This window comes from Prionailurus viverrinus, chromosome C1, assembly GCF_022837055.1.
Source record: "Prionailurus viverrinus isolate Anna chromosome C1, UM_Priviv_1.0, whole genome shotgun sequence".
NCBI classification, from domain to species: domain Eukaryota; kingdom Metazoa; phylum Chordata; class Mammalia; order Carnivora; family Felidae; genus Prionailurus; species Prionailurus viverrinus.
Genome location: NC_062568.1, coordinates 96,893,329 through 96,913,048, shown reverse-complemented (window position 1 = coordinate 96,913,048; position 19,720 = coordinate 96,893,329). Strand labels below are relative to the sequence as shown.

The window sequence follows — 19,720 nt, the reverse complement described above, 5'->3', positions numbered from 1 at the left end:
GACTCAGCAAGTACCCGAAATGAGCCATTACCATAGAAGGAACAATCTTTCCACCTTCTGTTTATGTACTGGTCTCACGAGATCTCTGTAGACTGACTTCTACTCATAATGGAGGTCAACCACGGCACAACATACGGGCACAAGACCTCTGTGACCAGCAGGTACCTACAACCTTGGTGTAGGCAGACCGAACGAGAGTTAATAAAATGTAGTATAAAGGAAATACAAAAGTGACATAATTATTTAATGACACAGGAAAATAGCATGTTATGAAAAAAGCCGGTTCCAAGTTGGGGATAGAGGATGACTTCACTTCTGATAAAAAAATGTAAAAGCGTGTATACAAAACGCTGGATGAGTACGTACTAAAATACTGACAGTATTTACTCCTGCTCTGGATTAAATACTCTTCCCTTTGTTTTTGTGTATTTTCTGAGACATGACTAGGTCTGAAACAAAAAAGAAAAACAAGTTACCAGATGTCTTACAGGAATAGTTATTAAAAGCCAGGAGTCCAGCAGTCAAGGCCTGAACCCCAGGGCAGCTCGAGCCATGGGGCCAAGGGGCCAGGGGTCGAGTCCAGATGCAGAGTATCACTCTTCTTTTTTACTCCTGGGATGCTATTTGTATCAGGCTGTTTCTTCCACATTTGACGCTCTCAATGTGCTTATTTTATTAGTAGCCTATCACTATTACCTGGCGTAACAGCAAAATGACGCTAAGCAACTTTAGTTTCAAATTGATAAAAATCTAATAACCATTTTTATAGTTACAAGATGTACTGGAAAGAAGACATAGGAAACACGCTGGAAATCAAGAGCTCTCGTAACAAAACCCCCGCCAGACTAAACCCGTCTCTGCTGCTCTGACCTCTGTTCATTTCCAATTTTCATCACAAATCTGTGTTTTGTGGATCCGAAAGGGGTTATTTTTCTCAACAAGATGCTCTCTCTGCCTCCCTGATACTCTGCAGAGTCGGAAGGGCTCACCAAAATCCAAACTACCTGAAGCGGAGCCAAGTGAGGTCTATCACCACTCTGCCTTTTCGAAAAGGTTTCTGCTAAGTTATCAAATGGAGAATAGAAGAGTATTACACCTATACTGGTGTAAATGAGGCTCGAAGATCTGATTCCCTCTGCTCCCAACAAATGTTGGGAGGGCTGAGGGTGCTTTATTCAAACAACAGTGTCAAATAACCCAAACTTCTCACTCTTGAAAAAAAGACGGGAACAGCCACAGTTTTAAAATCTGGCCTATTTAAAAATCAATGCCACCTTTGACCTAAGGTGCTTCCTAGCCACAGCAGCATTTTCAGGGGAGGTCAAGAACTATGGTTAAGGTCCAAGAAACAACCCAAAACAAACCCAAGTAAGTGGAGACAATTTTCTGCATCACTACCACCAGCACCTGTTCAGAGTATCAGGTCACTGCCTTTTACAGCAGGTTGGTACAAAATCCGTGTTGTGAAAATCCTCAGCCACCCGGAGGAAAAGGTACAAAAGGAATTATATTAAAACAATGACAAACTTGGAAGAAAAAGAATTAAAATATTCCATCCAAAAGATCCTTTGTTTTGCCCTTGAGCAACCTAAAAAAATGAACTGTGTTTTATATCCCCAAGGAAGAGAGGTATTTCCTGGAAGCGATCAGTGCCCAGCGGTTGCAGCCCAAGTCCATGTATACTCCTGTTCGATCAGTCCCAATCCTGAAGCCACAAAAATTCCTCTGTTAGAGAAAGGGAAAAATCCGTATCAGGACAAAGCTACTGAGGAAGAGAGGAAGGTGGGTCTTCAGTGGGAGAACTGCCTGCTGTCAGATGACTTCCTGCTGATGTGTTTGAAGATTCTGGACTTCTCGACCTTCCTGGCTTTCTGGTAGCCGAATCCGCCGCCTCCTCCTCTCTTCTTAAGCTTGCCGTCATTGCTGTTCACGTCTAAAGGCGGATGTTAAGGAAATCAAGCAACGTGTAGATAACCAACTCCCACCTAACATCCACACAGAGAACAAACCAGCGTGTCCACCGCCCCTCTGCTGCCACACCCCTCCCTGCACCATGAAAATGTCAACATAAGCCTATGTGACATTTCCAGGAAATCTGGAATGGCCCCTTGATGTGGCCTAAAATTAGCAACTATGGACTTTTAGGCTTAAGGTAATGGTCCTGTTAACTGTGTTCTCCACACAATGAAACCGAAGACAATTACTTATAAGGAGTCCAGAGGTAAATTAGCAAGTTTACAAACCACCCTCGGGGTCAAAACAAATGACTTTCACCTCTGTTCTGACTGCATTCAGGAATGTTATAGCTGACTGAAGGAGTCCTTCCTTCCACACGATTCAGCAAGCATTCATCACGACGGACGTTCACGCACTGTCTACGATGAGGCCGGTGACCCCAAATCTTGTTGCCTCGGGAGTCCGTGCCAGAGCGTTAGCTGGCCTCACTCTAGCTGGTTGTTTCCTCCGCGGAAAACGCGATCAACCTCACAGAAGCAACTGGAGGGTTTCCTTTGCCTTTTACCCTGAGTAGCACTTAGATTTTATTTTCTTTTGCTAATCTTGCAACTTCCTTGTATGAAATCCTTCAATGGCTCTAAGCGGATAAAAACTCTGAGGTCTCATCTCCTATCTTCAGCTCCAGGACATGCTGGTCTCCACAGACCTCAGATCTCATGCAGGGAAGCCTCACAACCACCCAAGCCCTGCAATTTTACCCCTCTGCATTTCTCTCTGGCCTTCACTGTTGGCCAGTTAAGCTCCTTTGTTTACTCCTTGGCCAAATCACAAGCTGTCTTGTTTTTGCAATCCCCACTGTGACAACTAATCCCAGCCTACTTTGTGCTAGCCCTGACAAGCAGTGACCAGAATGCATTCCTGGACTTCCAGACCTCAGGCGGAGCACATACCAAACCAAGTGCTAGGCCCGAATGCCCCTGTTAACCTTCTGTCCCTTAGTTCCTGGATGAATTCCTAACAACAAAGGATACTCAGATCAACGAAAGGAGGCACCTTGAAACCAAAGGACAGAGCAACCTGAGGCAAATTTAAGTTATTAACGTTAAAGATCTGTTTCAGAGAGTGAGAATCATATGCTCGAATGTAGGACTTATATGCTTCCTGGGCTGACTTATGAAGGAAGTAGTTCTTTTCAATCAATTTTTCAAGCTGAAAAGAAAAAAGAGACATCAGTGTCAATAATAATACAAAAGCAGACTTCCTATATATTATTAGAACAAAACCACCCTATAAAAAAACACATGTTCCAAAACATCTGCTCCAAGTTTCGTAATATGTGCAAAACCAGGATGGGGGAAGAATAATCTCCAAGTTCTTGTAAGGTATGAACTGGAATGAGGCGGGGAACCCTGGAATGTGGTAACCAGCACAGCAAGAACCCTAGAAGAACACGGTTCAAACCACTGGTTTTATGGAAAGGGGAGATTCAGAGGACAACTACCAATGAAATACTATAAAGGCAGTGCCCCGGATAAGGCTACCTCTTACCCACAAAACAGAAACAAAACACAAAGCGTACCTGAGACTGAATGTCAGAAATTTTGGACCAGGAAAACTCAAATTCACTTAATGGAACCTAGAAAACAAAAGCATGAAGATTAGTCAACCAGGGTAGATCAACGTTGAGACTTTCAGACGAACGAGCAGTGCCAAGTGTCCCACGAAGAGCCGGGAAAAGCCGGAGCTGATGCAGCTGAGGAGGAACTGAAGAGAAGGACGGACAACCAGGCCTGTGCAGCAACCTCACCACAGCTGCTTCTCTGGTCTCCCGAAGCCAATGGGAGTCTTATCTTCCCTCTGCTAACTTCACATGAACTGTGCTGGGGAACCTTCCTGAAAAAAAGTCAAGGAACTGGACAGGGACAGTGGATCCATGAAGCCCTTTTCTACGTAAGGATCTCTGGATGCCCCACGAGGCAGCCCGATGCTTCCAGTCAAAAGGACCGCTGGCTCCTCCCTCCGTGTCGGGAGAGCTGTCCTGGCCGCACGCTGTCCTCTGTGATGGCCGGAGGTGGTGATGACCACAAACTCCTACAGGAACGATCTCTCACCAGCCGTCACTTACCAGATAACTGCAAAAATGGCAGACCTCCGAGAATGCTAGAAAAATAGCTGCCCCGGTCCCACCCCGAGCCTGCAATCTTGCAGGGAGCACAGGTAAAGGATAAAACAGCTGGGTGAGCACAGGTGCTGTGGAACACGAACGCCAGGAGATCAGGGACGGCTTCCCAGAAGACAGCACAGCTCGCTGAAACCAGAGGCATTTTAGAGATCCAGGCAAAGAGCATTCCAGAGAAAAGGTGCAAGGGCCATTTCTGGAAACTGCACATACGTGCAGGGTAGAGGAACATCCACCTGGCAGGACTGTGCCAAGGGGGGGCCAAATGTTAGGAGAAGGCCTGACTGGTGTGCACAAGACTGAGCAAAAAAGAGGCCATTCGGGATTCTAATGAATTCAGGTTTGGTGGATGGAATGAGGCCAGAGCTAGGTTAGGGTGTGTTGCGGCTCAGGGTGACTGGACACTGTATGGCGAAAATAAAAACCGCTTTTCAAAGCAGAAGGAAGAAAGGCAACCAGCAGCAGCCATGACGGAGGGAGGGGAAGAAGGACAGTGGGTTTAGGGTCGAAGTTGTTGTTTTAGTGGGAGACCGGAGATGGTCACAGGAGAGACTGGAGGTAAAACAGTCGACGAACAGAAGACAGGAGGAGGAGGAAGAGGCAAGAATGAATGGAGTCTGGGTGAAAACGAGGCTACGGCAGGGCGGCAGGTGGAGGCGACAGGTGTGACGCAGCTCAGAAAGGGCAGAGGTGGTTTCAAACAGGGCCCTAGGCAAAGGGATGGCGTCAGGAGACACGACAAGCACGGTGGATCAACAGAGGCCCAGGGCAGTGCCTGTTTCAGGCCAGCCCCGCATCATGGTTACCTGTCCAACCGCTCTAGCTGTTCCCACAGCAGCAGTGACTCCCGACACCTGAGACCCATCCAGAAATGGTGCTTAAGGCCATGGGCACTGGCACACAGCTCCTACCAAGAGGGATCTGTTCCCAGCTTAAGATTTTCCAAACTGGTATCTTTACCTTGGATTGCCTCAAGTAACGAAGGAAACCCAACTCTTCAGGGCGCAAAATGAGCAAGGCCTGCCCTCTTCCGTTCAGGCCTCTGGCTGTTCTTCCCACACGATGAATATATTCCTGTGGTGGAGAGAGAAGAACCTGAATTAATACACCAACTTTCACGGGAACCTGTTTTTCCAGGACCCGCACGTGGTGGACAGAAGCATGTCAGCACATCTGGATGAAAAGGTGCTCCCCCCACCCCGGGACCGTGCCGCACGCCCCTTCCCCCTGTCCCCGGCTTCCGCGTGCACCATCACCAGAGAGCTAACAGGGCAATGACCGAGGCTGACACTCACTGGTCACTGGACATGATATTCACATTAACTCTACGATCTAAGAAAAAATGACTATTTTAATTTTTTCAAAATATTTATTTTTGAGAGAGACAGAGCGTGAGCAGGGGAGGGGCAGAGAGAGAAAGGGAGACACAGAATCCGAAACAGGCTCCAGACTGTCAGTACAGAGCCTGACGCGGGGCTCAAACTCACGAGCAGCGAGATCATGACCTGAGCCAAAGTCAGACCCTTGACCAACTGAGCCACCCAGGTGCCTCCAAAAATGACTATTAATACTAAGTGTGCTTCATCTTCAAAATAACTTTTTGAACATGTTTTGATGCTACGTGACAATTTACGTAATCTAGCTCTTGTTGAAAGTATTTAACAAAACTTATTTTAATACATAAGCTACAAAATCTTCTCTATTTCTGGAAGCAAATTTTATTTCCTTCTAAAACCAGTTACTGCTCTTAACAGACCATTTCAAGGACGTGAATTCCTGACTTCAGTCTCACTGAGGCCTCTCAAATCTTGCATATCCACTTTGGGTCAGCAAAAGCCCTAACCACCATCAGTATCAGAGAAATACTATAGTCAGTATACAATAAAAATAAAACATGCCTTGAGGGGCGCCTCGGTGGCTCAGTCAGTTAGGTGGCCCACTCTTGGTTTCAGCTCAGGTCATCATCTCACGGTTTGTGAGTCTGAGCTGAGTTGGGCTCCACACCCACAGTGCACATCCTGCTTGCAACTTTTCTCGTGTGCGTGCTGAGTAAATTTTTAAAAACACATGACCGGAGTAACTAAGGGGTAAACCTTTGAATATGAAATACAGTTACTTCTCAGGGAAACTGGGATGTTTATTCTTTAATGTATAGCCATTATGGAGAAGTTCTGAGGATGCCAGTTACCTTGGGGTCATCTGGAGGGTCATACTGCACAATCCAGTCGACTTCAGGGATATCCAGCCCTCTAGCCGCCACATCTGTACACAACAGTATCCCTGAATCTGCATTGCAGAACTGGAAGAACGTGGTTGTACGCTTATTCTGCTTCTGCCTTCCCTAGAATCGAATCAAAACATCCATTAGAGCTGGAAACTTGAGGTCATTTCTGGGAGGTCTGGAGGTACAACCCCCCCAAGCTGTGGAACTATTAACCTACATTTCAATTTCACTCTCTGGACTGTATCCTATTTCCCTAAGTGGATGGTATCTCTTACCCCTCTGTGGTCCTCACCCCTCTACACCCAGCAAAGCTCCCTCCACGTGGGATCGCTCCAGATTTAGAAAGAGCAATACTGCAAACCCCACAATCCATATAACTTGGTAAGTGCAACTGTGCTAAATAAACTCATGATAATCACTTACGTGAATGGCCAAGACAGGCAAATCGATGTAGTTCAGCAACTCGTAGTGGTATTTCACAGACATACAGGATGAAAAGAAGACCATCAGTTTCTTCTTCCGGTTCTTCTTAAGGAATGTAAACAGGAGGAGGAATCTCTTTTCGGAGGGACAAACAACATATCCCTAGAAGTGGTCCAAGTGAACAGGTAAAAATATTCAGACGCTTGCGGCTTTATGAACCAATACGATTTGAGGGAGAGCACATATACACATCACATACTGCACCGTCATGCCTTACCCATAGCAATTACTATCTTCGTTACAACAGAGCATTCCTAAAATGAGACTAATTTTAGTTCTTTTGGCTTCTTTTACTGGGTGCAATCACTAGATACTAAATACTTCTCATATTTCTGAGATTGCAGACTTCTGGTTACCAACAGTTTGTGCAATCATGATACAGTAACATCTCTGCTCATTGGGAACCCTCAGAGCTTATCAATGCTTCATTTTTAAAAAGGTCCTTAAAAGCAAGATCTCAAATAACCATAGCCTAAGTGCACTGTCCTAAACAACATAACAAGGCTGACTGAACGTATTTCTTAAAATACACAGCCAACGAAAAGATCTTAAGCTAGATTATTTGAAATATTTTATTCATCAAATGACTCAATCTTAACGTTCTATTTTTTTTTATTAAAAAAAATTTTTTTTACTATTTATTTTTGAGACAGAGACAAAGCATGAGTGGGGGAGGGGCAGAGAGAAAGGGAGACACAGAATCGGAGGCAGGCTCCAGGCTCTGAGCTGTCAGCACAGAGCCCGATGTGGGGCTCGAACTCACGGACTGTGAGATCATGACCTGAGCCGAAGTCAGACGCTTAACCAACTGAGCCATCCAAGTGCCCCTTTATTAAAAATTTTTAATGTTTATTTATTTTTGAGAGACAGATACAGAGCGCAAGAGGAGGATGGCAGAGAGAGAGGGAGACACAGAATCCAGACCAGGCTCCAGGCTGTCAGCACACAGCCAATGCGGGGCTCAAACTCATGAACTGCAAGACCATGACCCGAGCCGAAGTCGGTGGCTTTATACAGTGAGCTGCCCAGGTGCCCCTAAGGTTCTATTTTTAATCCACCTCATTTGGATCTGTCACCTCACTTCCAATTTTTCACAGCAGGGCTCCTGAAACCAGCCTCTCCATCTGCGAAGACACCTTGCATCTTAGAGCCAAGTATTAAATGACAATCACTTTTTTTTTTTTTTAACTGCATGTGCAGTTGGTGGTGATTAATGTCTCCCATGTGGCAGGCAATATTTAAGAGGCAGAATAAAGAGAGCTGACCACATTATTCAGAGTTTAAGATACTTGATAGATACCAGGAGAGCCAGCAATCCAATACCCAAGTTCACTATATTTGAAGTAAAAGTTCATTAATCCATCTGCTTTTGGGATGATCCTCCAAACAATTACAAGGGCACAGAGATGAGCCTTAAATGTAAGATGCAGACAAAAAGTACCTGCTCAAGACCATCCACTGTCGCATTAGCTTTATCATCATCAACACCAACGTACAATGGCTCCTTTTTCAGAGAAATCCTTGCCAAGTCTTCAACTTTTCGAGTCTGTGTGGCGGAAAAGAGCATGGTCTGCCTGCGAGCTGAAACAGATACACGTAAAAATAACCCAAATGTTTCAGGGAATTTTTAGAACTGCCTCACAACTAGAAATGCTGGGGAGAACTATCAGGAATGGGACATGTGGCATCACTACAGATGTTAAGGGAATATCACGAACAACTGTATGTCCATGAATTTGACAACTTAGATAAAATGGAGAAATGGCTAAAGCTCACTTGCAAAGAAACAGAAAACCTATATAGTTTTGTAGTACCTATTACAGACATTACAGCCAAAATCATCACATAAAGGAAACTCTAGCCCCAAATATCAGGTGAATCCTATCAAACATTTAAGGAAAAAATATTACCAATTCCTCCCAATCTCTCCAGGACTTGAAGAGTTTTTACTTCCCAATTCATTCTTTGAAGCCAGCCATTACCCTGATACCAAACCCAATAATGATTCTTGAGCACAGATGCAAAATTTCTGAATAAAATTTTAGCAAAGATGAATGCAGCATACAAAAAGGATAATGCATCATGACCAAGTGGTGATTACTCCAGGAATGCAGGGTCAGCTTCATGTTTAAAAAATACCAATACAATTTACTTTATTAACAAATTTAAAGAAGAAACATCTCATCATTTTATTATTTTTTTTAATGTTTATTTTAGAGAGAGAGAGAGACAGAAAGAGAGAGAGACACACAATGCGAGTGGGGGAGAAGCAGAGGGGGCGGGAGACACAATGCAAAGCAGGCTCCAGGTTTGGAGTCTGACACAGGGCTCGAACTCACAAACCATGAGATCATGACCTGAGCTGACGTCGGTGCTCAACCGACTGAGCCACCCAGGCGCCCCAACATTTGGTCATTTTGATAGCTACGGTAAAAGCATTTGATAAAATTTAACATCTATTTAACTTTATAAAAAATTTATTTTGATGGAAAGACAAAGCATAGCTGGGGAGGGGCAAAGAGGAGAGACAGAATCCCAAGCAGGTTCCACGCCATCAGCGTAGAACCTGATGCAGGTCTCGAACTCAGACTGGGAGATCATGACCTGAGCTGAGATCAAGAGTCAGATGCTTAACCATTTGCCACCCAGGCGTACCATTAACATCATTTCTTATGGTGATGTTACTGTTCTGTTTTATGCTGTTACTGCAATTTCATTTTCAATGGTTTGGAAGCCATTTCTGTGATGAAGAAATGCTCATACTATACATTATCTGCAGCATGCCATTCTGGATTAATAAAAGTAATTTATTATGTGCAGATAAACAGAAAAAAAAATCTCAGCAAACCAGGAACAGAAGCAATCATCTTCATCCTCCATCTGGTAAAGGGCATCTACAAAAAAATCTACAGCTAACATCATACTTAACAGTCAAAGACTGAATGCTTTCTTCTCTATGATCAAGGGTAGGACAAAAGATGTCTACTCTTGCCACTTCTACTCAGTACTGTATTGGAGGTTTAGCCAGTGCAATCAGGCGAGAAAAAAAATTAAGAATTTTATTTACTTTTCAATTTATAGAGGGCACAATTGCTTATGTAGAAAATTTAGTGGGTAGCTTCATCTGGAGGGTCATAATGAACAATCCAATTGAATATAGTTAATTACTTTGCGAGATATAGGACCAATACACAAAAATCAACTGCATTTGTGTATACAAGCCATGAACAAGTTCAAGTTGAAATTTTAATGAAATACTCAGGGGTAAATCTAATAAAAGACGTGAAAAAAATCTATGCACTGGAAACTCAAACACTGTTGAGAGAAAATAAGGAGCAAATAAATGCAGGCAAACCTTATTAATGGGTTGAGTGATTTAATAGTCTTCTACCAATGATCTGTATTTGGTACAATATTAACCATGATCCCAGAGGTTTATGGGGTAGAAGTGGACAGACTGATTCTAAAATTTATACAGAAATGCCAAGGGGAGAATAGCCAAAAACAATTTTGAAAAAGAACAGAGTTGGAGTTAACACTACCTAGTTTCAAGACTTATTAGAGAACACGGAACCCACCTACTGCTGATGCGAATGTAAAATGGTACAAGCTAAACACGCACCAGCCACCCCACTCCCAGGGGTGTGGTGTACTCATTCGATGGAATGCATCTCGAGAATACAAGAAAGTACTGCCACATGCAACAGCTTGGATGAATCGCAAAAGAAACCTGACAAAAGAGTTTTACCGTATGATTCCATTCATAATTCTCTAGAAAATGCAAGCTGATCTATAGTGACAAAAAGCAGGTCAATGGTCACCTGGCAGAGAAGTGTGTGAGCAGCTGTTGGAAGCGGTGAGGGCGTTCCTTCTGAAGGGGGGAGGGAGGGATTATTACTAAGGCACACAGAGGACTTTTGTCCGTTATGGAGATGTTCACTGTAGCGATTGTGGTGATGGTTTCATAGGTGTAAACATGTCAAAACTCACCAAACCGAATCCTTAAAATATGTACAGACTGTATCAATTATACTTCAATAAAGCATTAAAAAACAAACCATGATAAATGGAATCACGGCCTTATTACAGATATAAGGAGTTTTAAATGTTACAAATACTATAACTGAGGTATGTGACACGTTTGTGGCTACCTGGGAGATGTTCAGTTGGGTGAGAAAAAGAGATGGGGTGGTGGGGGCAGACGGGAGTGAGAAATACCTCAGAACTGTCTAACTTACGTTATGATCTCTAAAATGGCAAAACCACCGTATTAAGTTACTGCTAAGTCTGACGCTTGTCCCGTAAACTATCTCTCCTCAACACAACGACTGCACTTGGCTGTATTAAAATTCTGGCATTAGGAGGAACCCTCTCTTGCTCCCAACAACTACTTTGCAAACCACACGCAGATATTATTGACTTACTTGGCAGAAGTTTAATAATTTGTTTTAATTCCTCTTCAAACCCAACATCCAAGATACGATCAGCCTCATCAATAACCAGACACTGGAGATTTTTATACATAAACCCTGGGGTGTTCTACCAAGACAAAGGCAAAGAAAAACGCGTTAGCCGTGAGGTTTATGTTTCACACAAGACAATGAGGTGCCTCATCATAGTGTTGTCTCACCTGCATATGGTCCAGGAGACGGCCTGGTGTGGCCACAATAATGTTGATTCCATTACCAAGTTTCTGTGCTTCAGCGGATCTGTTGCTGCCACCCATTATCAATCCGTATGTGTGAACGTGGTGCGTCATCAGCTCCTTGAGAACGCCAAAAGTCTGCATGGCTAGTTCCCTAGTAGGCGAGAGAATAAGAACGCCTGTTCCTAAAAAGCAAAAAACCATATACGGTAAAAGTCGTACTGGAGGTACTGCCAGTAGTCAGTAACGATTATGATAAACTTCCAGTTAGATATTGGCAAAAACGATCAGATCAGAGACTCACCATTCCTAGGCATGAACTTTAACTTAACAATGAGTTCAACTGCAGGAATGAGAAATGCCAGAGTTTTACCACTGCCTGTTTTTGCAGCTGCTAGAAGATCCCTAAATATTAAAAACGGAAAGGAAGAGAGAGATATTTAGTCTCCCTATTGAAAACCTACCACATACCATCACATTTTAGGCATTAAAGCTAGAACGTGAATAAGAAAAATAAAGTCCCTAGTTTCTTTATCACCAAAATCAATCACAAGTTAAATACCTGGGAAATAAGAATTGTGCTATAAAACAGAAATGAACTCTTTTTTTTTTTCAAACACCAGTAACTTAGACTTTAATGAAGCGTGGATGTATCAACCCAACACAGTGCAAAATCCACAGAACAGACTGGCATTTTCTTTCCAAACTACTAGCACTAAAATAGACAGCAACGCCCAAACATCAATCAATATTAATCATACCTGCCTTCCAGAAGTGGTCGGATACTTTTATGCTGAATTTCAGTCATGTTTGTAAAACCCATTTCTTTTATTGCCCTCAGAGTGTTCTCACTGACAAGATCAGTAAGAGAAGCAAATGAAGTGTCCTCAAAAGCTCCTAAGCAAAAGACAGTTTATCATTAGTAAATTTATCTTTTTAAGTAGTTAACAGTGCTACAGTTACATAATCAGTTTTGCTGTTTGAAGACATTTCTGGGTGGGAATCAAGCTTGGAAGAGCTTCTTCTAGTGAAAAAGACTAAACCCCAACCACTGCTGTGTAATACTAAGACAGAGACCCTTACTTTTGAAGTTTCTCCACTGCCGATGGCTGTGTGAAATCCAGAACCCACATCCTAACAACAGTAAAGGATGGAGGGGGGATGTAACTGAGGGACTTGTATGAAACAAAAATGCCAAGGATGGTGGTGGTTCAGAGGAAAATGAAATGTTTCAACAATCTGAAATAAAACGTGAAGGCATCCAGCATAACAAAAATGGAGTGGAAAGTCAATCAAAAGAGCTGTAATCTCATTCCAAAAGGACAACTGAGAAGGTCAGCTATAGCCACACGCCATTTAGACTGAACCCACATGCCGAACGTGCAGTGGTGCTTCAGCAGGGGAAGGCATCAAAATCACCTGGAGTGCTCCCACCCCATTCATGCCCCTGCTTATTAGCCAGGTGCTGTTCAACCTTGCCACTGCTGACATTTTGGGCTGAGTACCACTTTGTCCCGAGAGGCTGTCCTCTGCATTATTGGATGTTCTGCAGCCTCCCTGACCTCTAGCCACTAAATGCCAGCAGCCAACTAAATGGTTTCTCCAGTTGTGAAAACCAAATGTGTTGATAGTCAACCTTGACGGTGTGCCTGGGACGGAGGTTTATGGGATGCAGGACCTCGAATGCTACAACTGGTCAAGTTCTGGGTAAACCGGCACGGCCTGGTCACTGCCCTGGTTGAGAACCACTGCCATCATCTTTGCAATTTTGATTAAGCCAGCCTGGGGTTAGGCTTCAACATTTTAACAACTAAAAAACCCAAACCAAACAACTCAAGTAACCCCTAGACACTTCTGGTTTGGAGCAAGCGATTCTAGTCTCAACTCTCGACCTTCTAAAGAAAACAGAGGCCAGAGGACATTATGCTGGCAAACGGCCGACAATAATACGACTCTCATCCTTCCTTATTTGTAACTGGGCAGGTAGCAAACCTCTGATCACCAGACTTCTGGTCCAATGGCTTTCCTACTGCAAAATGGAATGAGCTTTAGAAAACAACAAACCAGGGGTGCCTGGGTGGTTCAGTCAGTTAAGCATCTGACTTCGGCTCAGGTCATGATCTCACGGTCCAGGAGTTCGAGCCCCGCCCCGGGCTCTGTGCTAACAGCTCAGAGCCTCGAGCCTGCTTCGTATTCTGTGTCTCCCTCTCTCTCTCTGCCCCTCCTCTGGTTGCACTCTGTCTCTCTCTCTCAAAAATAAATAAACATTAAAAAAAAAAAAACAACAAAAAAACAAAAACCAAAGGAACAAAAAACCCCAGAAGCTGTTTCTGTGCACATCAAAATATTTAGTGTTAGGAATGCAAGTAAACGAAGAACTAAGGTGCACAGTGTGCAAGATAAAGCAGTAGCTGGCTGACAAGTATTGCTTGTCAATAGTCACTTTTTCTAGGTAAATTAAAAGTCACAACTGAAATTTCAAATGCTCTAATTCAGAAAGGCATGGCATTTTTCAGGTCTCTCTGGACATCTGTGAAGTTACCTGTCAGTCCCAGGGGTAGGCTGGGCACCTCAGCGTCTTCTTCCTGATCGTCGGGCTTCTCCACATGGTTTTCTGTCTCTTCAGGCGCTTGTACATCTTCCTCAGACTCCCCCTTGTCTTCGGTTTTTGCTTTTTTGGTATCTTTGGTTATAAAGGATACCCCCCCCCCCGAATTTTTGTTAAAATAAAAATAGCAAATAGGATCACAAAATAAAAAGACACATAATGCAAAGAGACATGTTCTTGAAAGCTTAATACATTTCCAGTTTTAATTCACTAAGAATGTCTCTCCTTCATGATTTTCTTTGATTTAAAAACACAGGGGGACAATGCAGATTTTCCAGCAAAACTATTTTTTAGGCAGGGGCGCCTGGGTGGCTCAGTCGGTTGAGCGTCCAACTTCGGCTCAGGCCATGATCTCGCGGTTCATGGGTTTGAGCCCCACGTCAGTCTCTGTGCTGACAGCTCAGAGCCTGGAACCTGCTTCAGATTCTGTGTCTCCTCTATCTACACTTCCCCACTTGTGTTCTGTCTCTCCCTGTCTCTCAAAAATAAATAAATGTAAAAAAATTAAAAAACAAAAAAAAACCCACTATTTTTTAGGCCTATTACAGCACCTTAAATGACCAAGACATTTTTGACAAGTTGAACAACTCAAGTATATTAATCATATAAGTTCCATATATTTCACTGAACGAAATAAGGGCTGTGATTAATGTTTCGTTATTTCAAACGCTTTTAAAAGCCCTTATTTCTCCTTATGCCATTAAACAGAAATCTTCTATAAAAGCTAACTTTGGCTTAAAGACGAGCAGAAACCCCAAAGGCTCTTCAGGTTACTACAGACAGTGCAGAGCAAGAACAATCCACTTGATTGGGGGACAGAAACTGGCAGCTCCTTGAAATGAAGTGGCCAAGGGAAGAAGGGTTAAAGCCTACTGGCATTTCACTTCTACATACACCTTTCATATAGGGTCCCCAACTACCCCTCCAGCCTTACCTCCCATCACACTCTTCAATGGTCCACTCTGGGTCAAATGGGTTAACTACCATGCTGGGCTTTTACAAATGTACGGTAGCTAGTTATGCTAGTTAGAACAGAATTGACCTGGACCAGAACTCAGGACATTTTGTGGTCCAGGACTGGCCTCTTCCTTGCACCTGACCACCACCCTTCTGGGAAACGGTCAACCCATGGGCAGTGTGAGGACAGGTATGCCATGTCTGGAAAACCACACAACTCCTTTCTAAAGCTATCTTCTTTTTAACATTTATTCATTTTTGAGAGAATGTGAGCACGGGAGGGGCAGAGAGAGAGAGAGAGACAGACAGACAGACAGACACACAGATTCTGAAGCAGGCTCCAGGCTCTGAGCTGTCAGCCCAGAGCCTGTGTGGGGCTTGAACCCACAAACCGTGAGATCGTGACCTGAGGTGAAGTTGGATGCTTCACCAATCGAGCCACCCAGGCATCCCTGCTCTTGTCACCTTTAAATAAGACACCTGCCCGATGCTGTATGTAATTCCAAATTTTATTTTTGGGTAACTGTTTTAAGAATTTTTATTCACAAACTCATTTTTTGAAAAAATGTTAATGTTTACTTATTTTTTGGGAGAGAGAGAGAGAGAGAGAGAGAGAGAGAGAGAGAGTGAGCAGTGGAGGGCAGAGAGAGGGAGACAGAATCTGAAGCAGGCTCCAAGCTCTGAGCTGTCAGCACAGAGCCCGATGCACGGCTCGAACCTACAAACTGTGAGATCATGACCTGAGCTCAAGTTGGACGCTTAATCGACTGAGCCACCCAAGTGCCCCTATAAAGCTCCTTTCTAAAGCTCCTTTACTTCAGGGACGTCTGGGTGGCTCAGTCGGTTAAATGTCTGACTCTTGATTTTGGCTCTGGTCATGATCTCATGGTTTGTGAGATCAAGCCCTGCGTTGACAGCAATGAGGGTGCTTGGGATTCTCTCTGCACTCCTTCACTCATCACACTCTCTCTCAAAATAAATAAATAAACTTAGAAAAATAAATGAAACCTTTATTTCAGTTAAGATAGATGAACAGAATGTTCTAACCCAGTGCTGACAAAACTTTTTCTATAAAGACCCAGAGAGTAAAGATTTTAGGTTTTGCACGCCCTATGGTTTCGGTCACCATAGAAACGAAGTAAACAAATGGGAATGGCAATGTTCCAATAAAGCTTTATTTCCAAAAGTAGGCAGAAGGCTGAATAGCTTTCTGACACCTGTTATAGTCTCCCTTGAAATCTCTGCTTGCTCATATCTCAATTAAAATGCCTATTCTTGGGGCGCCTGGGTGGCGCAGTCGTTAAGCGTCCGACTTCAGCCAGGTCACGATCTCGCGGTCCCTGACTTCGAGCCCCGCGTCGGGCTCTGGGCTGATGGCTCAGAGCCTGGAGCCTGTTTCTGATTCTGTGTCTCCCTCTCTCTCTGCCCCTCCCCCATTCATGCTCTGTCTCTCTCTGTCCCAAAAATAAATAAACGTTGAAAAAAAAAAATTTTTTTTAAAATGCCTATTCTTCAAGGTGCCTGGGTAGCTCAGTCGGTTAGGCATCTGACTTCGGCTCAGGTCATGATCCCATGGGTTATGAGTTTCAGCCTCGAGCTGGGCTCCTGCTTCAGATTCTGTGTCTCTGACTCTCTTTCCCTCTCCTGTTCATGCTGTCTCTCTCTCAAAAATAAACGTTAAAAAAAAAAAAAAAAGAAGCCTATTCTTCATGTAAGCTTATTCAAATATAATCACCTTCCAAGAGAAATTGGCCTCCCCTTTATCCTGGCCATTCCACTCACTTCGAAATTAATGTGCCATTTATATAGAAGTTACCTGCTGGTTTGATACATTCTGCATATCCAAAATGTCAGGAAGTCTCCTTTCAAGAGGAGGAATTTATAATAGAAAAAAAACTGACAAAAAAATTCTTCTTATTTTAAAAGAATCGTTAGTGCAAGGTCCATTGATAATAAAGGCCCAAGAAGATAGTGTGTACTAGCCCAGATTTCTTAGTGTAATTCCACAATCCTGTTTGCAGATAGGTAATAAACCTAAAATACCATGCCCTAATATGGTCTGTTTAAAAGCCCAACCAACTGTCAAAATGAGCAAGTTTGTAGAATTCAAGGAAGGCTTGTATTTAAGCGTGAGGTTTTCTTCAGTGGTAAGGGAATGTAAAAGCACACCACCTTCCAGTATCTTAATAAAAATAAAAATGTCATCCCCCGCACACTATTTCCTTTTGCTACCAGGTTAGCTTCTGGTATGCTAGTGAGTATGGGGATTCTTGCATGGTGTAGGAATATAGTAATAATAACAGAACAAAGGTACAATGGTGACCGTGCAAACTACATGGATGCCTGAAATTCAAAGAAACTGAAGTACTCACCAGGCCCAGCATCACCCACTATCTTCCTCTTTTTCTTCTTCTTTTTCTTTTTTGATTCTGAATTGGGAGGCTGTGTGGCTGCTTCTCCATTGATTATTACGGTACATTTCTTTTTTTTTTTTTTTTTAACTTGCACGTTTTCCACTGTTTCTTTAGCCATCTCTCCATTCCGGGCTTCTGACAAGTCCACATTCACAGACCGTTTTAGAGATTTTTTAACCTTCCCACTTCCCACTGTTTCCTCAGACAGTTTCTGATAGGCTCCATTCTGCGTTTCTGAGAGGCTCACATCTGAGGCCCCTGTTTAAAAAGGGGAGGTTTCCTTAAAAATGTTGGAATTGTAAGTAAGAAACTCCACGGTGTCCATGACTGAAATGGTTTAGCTTTCATTTCCCTTTTGTGTACACTATTAAAACCACTTATGATTTATGGCGTTCTACAATAGGACAATTTCCTTTAATGAAAAATGCTGGAAAAGGGAAAGCTACATTGATTTCTTAACTTCAAAAAAAACCCACATCTCTGTCCTTAAGGAGTTAAGAATCTAGGACAGCAAAACTTCAATGAGGTTAAAGATGTAAACAGATGGGGTTAGCAACTGTAGTTACAAACACACATTTTAATGTCAGATAAATATATGGCTAATGGATGTACCAGAAAACACTAACAGCTATTCACGCAACTACTGCTTCTCATGTAACTTTAAAACATTCAACTTTAACTCTCCTAGGTAGCAGTGAATTGAAAATTCTGTTAATAGGACCACTTACTAATCATATATAAATGCCTGGGGATGTCTTTTAAAAAGTCTCCCTGTTTACATACAATAAAAAAATAACACGGCCTTTTATACTTTAATTGTTACCTTTAAATACCAAGAAACAGTAGAGCTGTATTATTCTGTATGAATCAGAAACACAAGGGAACTTCAAACCATGATTTCTAAAACCCACAAACCTGTCCTCTTTTACTCTCTGCTGAAATCCAAGCAGAGTAAGGAACCGCTCCCTGGGACTGATAGGTTATACAGGATCCAACATTGCCCTGGGGGTGGGGGGAGTTGGTAAGTTATATATGATCCAAAAAAGGTTACTCTAACTTCAAGATTTGTGGTTCACTGTTAGGAACTTAGGCCTGCAAATGAAGAGGGGAAGAAAGGTGACTGACATTCAGGTAACAGCCTTTTCAGGCAAGTCTTTACTAAGGATGCAAATACCTGGCAGCGCTTCAGGAATTCACAACCTAAAGTTAGGACAACCACTGGACGCGGGCAGATGCCCTTCTAGAGCTGCAAACAGGATATGCTCCAGGAGTCAGGAGTGGAGGTGGGTGGGAGAAGGCAATGTTATCAGGAAAGCTGTGATAAGACACTGACCTTGTTTTGAAGCGTTGCAGGCAGTAAACAGACGTGGAAGGAAGGTGCGTGGAGATGAGAAAGTTTCAGGAGTCTGATTCGAAATGGGGGCGGGGGGGGGAGGTTGGGGATGAGGTGGGAGGCGAAGATGGGGAGGGAGTCGGAATGAGGGAGATGTAAAACAAGCTGGTTTAGCAGGACGCCCGGCTGGAGGCCTGGGAAGGAACTCAGGCGGCCTGCTCCTGATCTGACTCTGTAAGGAAACCCTGAAGCTCAGAAAGATCCGGGGCAGATCCAGGGCACGGGATGAGCGGCACCCGCGCGGGACCAACTGGAGACCTCGCCAGGCTGCCTATCCCTCTCCACAAGCACGCGTGCTCAGGGGAGGCGGCCGCTCCACCTCCGGGCCGCAGGGGTTCTCAGGTGTGGGCCCCCGCAGCAACCGCGCCCCCTGCCCCCAGTCCCCGCGCATCTCACCCTGGAGCTTTAAGTTTCGCTGGCGCAATTTGAGGTTCCGTTTATCGATCTTCTTGCGCAGGAGTTTCATGGGTAGATGCGACATGTTTTCGGCGAAGCGACTCCACTGCGGCGCCACAGCTCGGCTACCCGGGTTGACGTTACTTCCTCCCCGGTAGCACGTGCGCACCTCGGCGGACCGGAAATACGCCACTGGGAACCCTTGAACACTGTAGAGCGGAAAAAAAATGCATCTGGGGAGGAAGTGCTTCCGGCGCGTATGCAACCGGGAGCCAGGGGCAGCTCTCTGCAGCGCCCTCTAGAGGAGCGGAGGTCCATCCCAGGTTCATGTTGTGTCTGAGCTGGCAGAGCATTTTAGGGCCATTGCGGGTCCTGGGAGCGTGAGCTTCCACAAAGGATACCGAAGAAACAAGGACGAGCAGAGGGCTTTCTTGAGTCTCCAATTTTAGGTGCTTGTCCTCTTTG

The 19,720-nt window shown here is 43.9% G+C and overlaps 1 protein-coding gene across 1 annotated transcript; it reads right to left on the bottom strand.

Annotated features, from left to right (window-relative positions):
* Window positions 1-219: 219 nt before the first annotated feature.
* DDX18 (DEAD-box helicase 18) lies at window positions 220-19,431 on the bottom strand. The gene is made up of 14 exons (XM_047872114.1): window positions 19,256-19,431; window positions 17,425-17,724; window positions 14,030-14,170; window positions 12,249-12,384; window positions 11,792-11,892; window positions 11,473-11,672; window positions 11,267-11,381; window positions 8,284-8,423; window positions 6,783-6,944; window positions 6,324-6,476; window positions 5,096-5,209; window positions 3,536-3,592; window positions 2,988-3,165; window positions 220-1,933 (listed from the first exon to the last, which is right to left on the bottom strand). Exons 1-14 carry the CDS (start codon window positions 19,338-19,340, stop codon window positions 1,791-1,793), a joined length of 2,025 nt encoding a protein of 674 aa, XP_047728070.1. The 5' UTR covers window positions 19,341-19,431; the 3' UTR covers window positions 220-1,790.
* Between the last annotated feature and the right edge of the window lie 289 nt (window positions 19,432-19,720).

Coding starts and splice junctions, on each gene's coding strand:
- DDX18 (XM_047872114.1), bottom strand. CDS start 19,340: ATGTCGCATCTACCCATGAAACTCCTGCGCAAGAAGATCGATAAACGG. Junction 6,945..8,283: donor CAGTGGATGGTCTTGAGCAG/GTACTTTTTGTC, acceptor GACCACTTCTAG/GGATATGTTGTTTGTCCCTC. Junction 1,934..2,987: donor GCCTCCTTTCGTTGATCTGA/GTATCCTTTGTT, acceptor ATCCGCCTTTAG/ACGTGAACAGCAATGACGGC.